The following is a 5,843-nucleotide window of genomic DNA, read 5'->3' as shown; positions in this document are numbered from 1 at the left end:
GCTGCGCCACTTCCGGCGTCGGCCCCACCCCCCCCCTCGCGCTCAGTCTCCGGAGTCGTCTCGGACTCCGCCCCCTGGCGATTGGAACGCGGGTCACGTAGCAACGCGGGGGAGAAAGCGAGAGGGGCGTGGCCCGGAGTTCGCCCAATCAGAGCGCGGGAGAGCTGGCTCTGGCCGCTCGGCTTTAGCAACGTCGTTAGCAACACGTGGGGCGGGAGGAAGCGCGGGGCAAGAGGGGAGGAGGGAGCTGGGCGAGGGAGGGGGCGGGGAGGGAGCGAGCGCGCGGGAGGGGGAGGAGAACTGACGTCAGCGGGAGAGTATTATGGTCTGTCGTGCGCTGGCTGCTGCTTTTCTGCTCCTGGAAGCGGCCAAGGGGGGAAGCGCCGAGTCAACATGGAGCTTTCAGCGGTGGGGGAGCGGGTGTTCGCGGCCGAAGCCCTCCTGAAGCGGCGCATCCGGAAAGTAGGTGCCCCCGGGCCTTGGGCCGAGCCCTCCCCTCCCGGCCCGGGTTCCCTCCCCCTGCTGCACCCCAGCTTCCCTTCCCCCAGGTCCCAGCAGCGGCCGCGGCCGTGGCGGCGGCTCTGAGCCCAAGCGCTTTCCTTAGACTTGCAGCGATGCACAGATTGCATGGGTGGGGGGCGGGGTGGGGGGAATGAATGCCGGTGCATGCACTATGTGCAGCGTTTCGTGCAGGGGGTTATGCAGCGGACGCGTGCCTTTTCGCGGTGGGATTTAGCGCATTCATTCGGTGCATGCATTTTTTGCATGTATTTCTCGTGTCCCCGTCATGCATTTTTCCCCTTGCACACACAATTTCCTTTTTGCATCTTCAGGGACGCATGGAATACCTCGTGAAATGGAAGGGCTGGTCGCAGAAGTAAGTAGGTTCTGTGCAATTCTCAACCCCAGACTGTTATTCCGGAGCTTTCTTTCTTCCTCTTTTTCCCTTTACATTGAAATACAATACAATGCAACAAGAAAAGTTACAGACATACACATGCACACCCGCGGTTCTTTCTCTGCTCCCTGGACTGACGCCCACTTCTTCCTGATTTCCTTTAGGTACAGCACATGGGAACCCGAAGAAAACATCCTGGATGCTCGCCTGCTCGCAGCCTTTGAGGAAAGGTACAGGCCCTTCCAGGCTTCAGCTTCTCACTTAGAACCACGAAGGGTGGCTCCTGTCCAGCCTCAACTGGAGGCGCACTTGGTTTCTTCACTCACGCACCCCTTTCCCCCCTTCTTTCTTTCTGCAGGGAGCGAGAGATGGAGCTGTATGGCCCCAAAAAACGAGGACCCAAACCCAAAACCTTTCTGCTCAAGGTAGGGTGACAGTGTCCAATGGTGGGCAGTAGTGTTCTTGTGTCAGTTTGTGGGAAGCAGGCCATGAGGGGTTATGAACCATTGGGGTGTGCTGTTTGTAATCTAGGAGGGAGTCCCTAGACAGGCTGTCACCGAGTCACTTCACCGCTAAGGGTATCTGAGGGGAGGGGCTTAGCCAAACTAGAATTCCTTTATCAGACCCCCTCAACCATCTAAAATAGACATAATCAACTACAAGAAAGGTACTTGGTACAAATGACTGCTTCCAGACAAATCTTCTACCCCTTTGCTTCCAGACAAACTGATACCCCTATGCTTCACCCCTACCTATATGGGAATTCCAAGGCATCAGAGGGTGAAGCTGGGAGGCTGGGGCTGGAAGAGCGATGGGGGAGGTGGGGGCGGGGCAAGGGCCCTGCTGGGTTCTTGACACTACCCTCTCTTCCTGAAGGCCCAGGCCAAGGCAAAGGCCAAAACATACGAGTTCCGAAGTGACTCAGCCCGAGGCATTCGGATCCCCTACCCAGGCCGCTCACCCCAAGAACTGGCCTCTACTTCCCGGTCCCGTGAGGGCCTTCGGAACATGGGTCTTTCCCCACCGGGAAGCAGCAGCAGCACCAGCAGCACCTGCCGAGTGGAGCCCCCTCGGGACCGCGAGCGCGACCGGGAGCGAGAGAGGGAGAGGGAACGAGAGCGGGAGCGTGAACGGGGCACCAGCCGTGCAGATGACAAACCCAGCTCGCCAGGTGACAGCTCCAAGAAGCGAGGTCCCAAGCCCCGGAAAGAGCTCCTAGACCCCTCACAAAGGCCCTTGGGAGAACCCAGTGATGGCCTCGGAGATTACCTCAAGGGCAGGAAGCTGGACGACACTGCTTCCGGGGCAGGAAAGTTCCCAGCTGGCCACAGCGTGATCCAGCTGGCTCGAAGGCAGGACTCGGACCTGGCCCAGTGTGGTGTGGCCAGCCCTAGCCCCGCTGAGGCCACAGGCAAGCTGGCTGTGGACACCTTTCCGGCCAGGGTCATAAAGCACAGGGCTGCCTTCCTGGAGGCCAAAGGCCAGGGCACCCTGGACCCTGGTGGCCCCCGGGTCAGGCACGGCTCAGGCACCCCTGGCTCTGTGGGGGGCTTGTATCGGGACATGGGGGCGCAAGGGGGAAGGCCCTCCCTCATCGCCAGAATCCCAGTGGCCAGAATCCTGGGGGACCCAGAGGAAGAATCCTGGAGCCCCTCTCTGACCAACTTGGAGAAGGTGGTGGTCACCGACGTGACCTCAAACTTTTTGACCGTCACCATTAAGGAAAGTAACACGGACCAAGGGTTTTTTAAAGAGAAAAGATGAATATCTGGGTGGGTGGTCCCAAGACCAGGGAGCAGGAGAGAGAGTGAGAGTGCAAACTTGGCATAATGCTTTTTATTTCTGGGTGGGGAGGCGGCCTTCTGGCTGGCCCTGTCCCTTCCCTACCTTCACACAACCCCTTTCCTTTCGTCCCTCCCCCCTCAGTTTTGGTTGGAAAGATTATCTCTAGAGTTATATTTTCTATTAGATGTAAATATGTTATTTAAGAAAAAATATCTAAATATATATATTTCAACTCTTGAAGTTGTTTTATTTAAACAAGGAGAGAGAGAGACTCAGTGTGGTTTAGTTGGGGAAGGCAGGCTGAGTTGGGGCAGGAGGGGTCTGACAGCCACCCAGGGCAGTAGGGAGGATGAAGACCTGGGCACTTGGCCTCTGATGGTGTCTGGAGGGACTCAGCCAGCCCACCTCACCCCTCCTCCTTTTTCCCACAGCCCCAGGGCAGACCCCTGGAACCAAGGCAGGACCCGGATTTTTTCCTCTCTTCCCATTGGTTGGCCAGGCCAACAAAAGATTGGTTCCCCAATCAGAAAGGGAGGAGGTGGGGTCAGTCTTTTTCCTTTTCTTTTTTTTTTTTGGTGGTTGTTGTTTTAAGATTAAGAAATCTGTTGGGGGAAAAGCAAAGTATTAACTGGAGTAATTTTTTTGTGTGTGAAGTTGAAGGTAAAAAGTTGCGGGTGGGTGGGGAGCAGCAGAGTCCCCCCAGGACCACACCAGGAAAAAGCACTTTACGGGAGATGTGTGTGTTGTACACGCAGATCGGATCGTAGGTATGTCATGTGGACAAAACCTCCCAGTTCCCTCGATTCCTTTCCTTCACAGAAAGAAAAGAAATCCAGCGAATCTGTTTACATTCCCGAAATGCCAGGATAAATTGGGAGGATTGCATGTCGGTGCCCAGAGTTCGAGACAGTTGCTGTTTTACGAGAGAAATGTTCGGGGGTGGACTTTTCTTTTTCGCGTCTTCTAGCTTCGCCAGGAGAGACGGTGACCCCCATCTCCCAGGAAGATTGGACTAGTCCCCCTCCCTCGGGGAGGGCGGGCCGCCCCCTCCCAGGAGAACGCCCGGCCGGACAGGCCCACCCAGAGGGACCCACGGGGGTGGGGGGCGGCTGGGAGCGGAGGCTTAGCACCCAGGCCCTGGTCGCAGCTCGGCTGGGAGTGCGGTGAAGGTCTGGGCTCCGGCTCGGAGCTGGGCAGGACTGGCACCCCGGCAGCTTCGGCGGGGCCACGGAAGGAGGGGCGAGGGGAGGTTTCCATCCAAGAGAGCGCCTCAGAACTTTCCTTTTCTTCCCCCCCCCCCCCCTTTCCTTAAAAGCAAAAGCTATAATTTATAGGCCTTTTCGATTCGCGGAGTGTTCTCTATTTGAACTCGACATTCAAACTCCGCCAGAGGGGGAGGGAGGAGAGGGAGCTGGAGAAGAGACGGCCGGCGCGGCTGGGGAGGCCTGCGCGCGGCGGCGGGTCCCTGGACGCCCCCGCCCCGGCCGACTCGTGACCACGCTGTGTTCCAAGGACGCAGGACGCGCGCCCCTCTTTTGACTCAAAAGCACAAATCTGCCCCCCTCACATCCCGGTCCCTTCGAGGACTGGTCCTGCGGCCTCCTCGCCCTCCCCCACCCTTAAAGGGCCAGAGGGAATCTAACTTCCCATTGCTAGTGGAGGGAGGGGCGAGGGGGCCCGGCGCTTTGGGAGGAAGCACAGACTCCCGGCGGTACAGGCGGGGAGCCGGGACTGAGGGGGAAACTTCTCGATCCTGGGGGGATTTGGCGGGGACCCCCGCCTGGTTTCTCTTCTGCACTCCCCGTATTCCCACTCCCTCTTCGCAGCCTCTCCTCCAGACTTTCTTGCCTTTGAAGTGAGGGGGTAAAAAAGAGGAAGACGGAGTACTACAGGATTTTTCTTTTTTAATTATCAAATTGCGCCTATAAAAAGCCCGTGGAATGGGGATTTTTATCTGCTCACATTTGTAAAACTGGTATTTTAGACTTTGTATAAAGAAGCGCCGTTGATCAAGTGTATCTATTTAAATATCGACGCTATTTTCAGATGAAACTTCATTGAAGGGACATGTCTGTTACCGAGTGGACGGTCATTCCAGGACCAATGTCTTTACCTGGCTGCCGCCTTCCCTCCCTCCTTTCCTGCCTTCACCCTCATCTCCCTCCCTCGGGGCTGACTTTGCCTCTTCCCTCCGACCTTCCCCTGCCCTGGTTTGCCCCACCGCCTATCTGTCCTGTCTTCTGTCCGTGGCCGTCTGCGTGTCTCCTTTGCTCGCTCTTGCGACGCTGACCTGGGGGTGGGTGGGCAGGGCAGGGGCCGCGGGGCTGGGCGTCTGCAACCGCGCGAGATGTGCGGGTGTTGGGTTTATTTAATTCTAAGATTTGTACAAATCTCGAATCGATCTCCGCCTCAGCTCGAGTGAAGCTTGGCACGTATCTTCTGCGGTTGTGAATGTCTGTATCCAATACCGCTTTTTACGTGTTTAAATATATACTTTGTAAATAGAGACGTGTTTCGGATTTTATTCCTTTTTCCGGCCCTCGAGAAGAGGGAACAGGCGCCCCGGGAGGAGAGGACCCTTCCCTCCTCGCTCATGACCCATCCCACCCGCCTCTCTCGCCCCTATCGGCCCTGGACGATTCTGTTTCCAGTAGGCCATTCCCCAGCTGGGGGGATGCCAATCAGGCGGGGCAGAAGGGTAGGGTTGGGAGGGAGCGGTAAGTGACTTTTCTTAGCCTCCTAAAGGGGAAGGTCCTGGCTTTCCTCACCTACGGACTGCACTTCTCTGCGGTCTGGGCAGAACTCGGGGATCCCGGGGAGATGGGAGATGGGCGCGACCTCTGGGTTCCCATTTCTCCTGGCTGGACTCCCTCGGCGCACCCCACCCCCAGGCCTGATGTCCGGGTCCCTGACGCCCCGCGCCTCGGTGCCACGCTGCTCCGGCTTCCCCACCTGCTCACCAGTGCTGTCCTGGGACCCGCCCCCCAGGCCCACCTAGCCTCGCCAGCGCTCCCCGAATTGCAGCTCCTCGCGCCTATTGATTGAGGAATTGAGTTCGCGGGTATTGCTAGGCAACTGGCTGCTCCGAGCCGGCGCAGAGCGCGCTGATGTGATTAGTGAACCCAGAGCTGCCGAGGCGCAGCCCCGCTCCCCCCGCCCC

General features: G+C 57.9%; 1 protein-coding gene across 1 annotated transcript; it reads left to right on the top strand.

The window, feature by feature from the left end:
• Positions 1 to 300: 300 nt before the first annotated feature.
• CBX8 (chromobox homolog 8) lies at positions 301 to 2,919 on the top strand. The gene is made up of 5 exons (XM_010856277.1): positions 301 to 462; positions 834 to 877; positions 1,063 to 1,128; positions 1,257 to 1,323; positions 1,775 to 2,919. The coding sequence occupies exons 1-5, from the start codon at positions 394 to 396 to the stop codon at positions 2,660 to 2,662; spliced, it is 1,134 nt and encodes a 377-aa protein (XP_010854579.1). The 5' UTR covers positions 301 to 393; the 3' UTR covers positions 2,663 to 2,919.
• The last annotated feature ends 2,924 nt before the right edge of the window (positions 2,920 to 5,843 follow it).

Source organism: Bison bison, unplaced genomic scaffold, assembly GCF_000754665.1.
Source record: "Bison bison bison isolate TAMUID 2011002044 unplaced genomic scaffold, Bison_UMD1.0 scf7180017864371, whole genome shotgun sequence".
Taxonomy (NCBI): domain Eukaryota; kingdom Metazoa; phylum Chordata; class Mammalia; order Artiodactyla; family Bovidae; genus Bison; species Bison bison.
Note: the sequence above shows the minus strand (reverse complement) of the source record. Positions and strands in the feature narration are given on the sequence as shown.

Excerpts from the sequence above, each read along its gene's own strand:
- CBX8 (XM_010856277.1), top strand. The coding sequence starts at position 394 with ATGGAGCTTTCAGCGGTGGGGGAGCGGGTGTTCGCGGCCGAAGCCCTC. Across the intron at positions 878-1,062 it reads TGGAAGGGCTGGTCGCAGAA|GTACAGCACATGGGAACCCG; the intron begins GTAAGTAGGTTC and ends GATTTCCTTTAG. Across the intron at positions 1,324-1,774 it reads CCAAAACCTTTCTGCTCAAG|GCCCAGGCCAAGGCAAAGGC; the intron begins GTAGGGTGACAG and ends CTCTTCCTGAAG.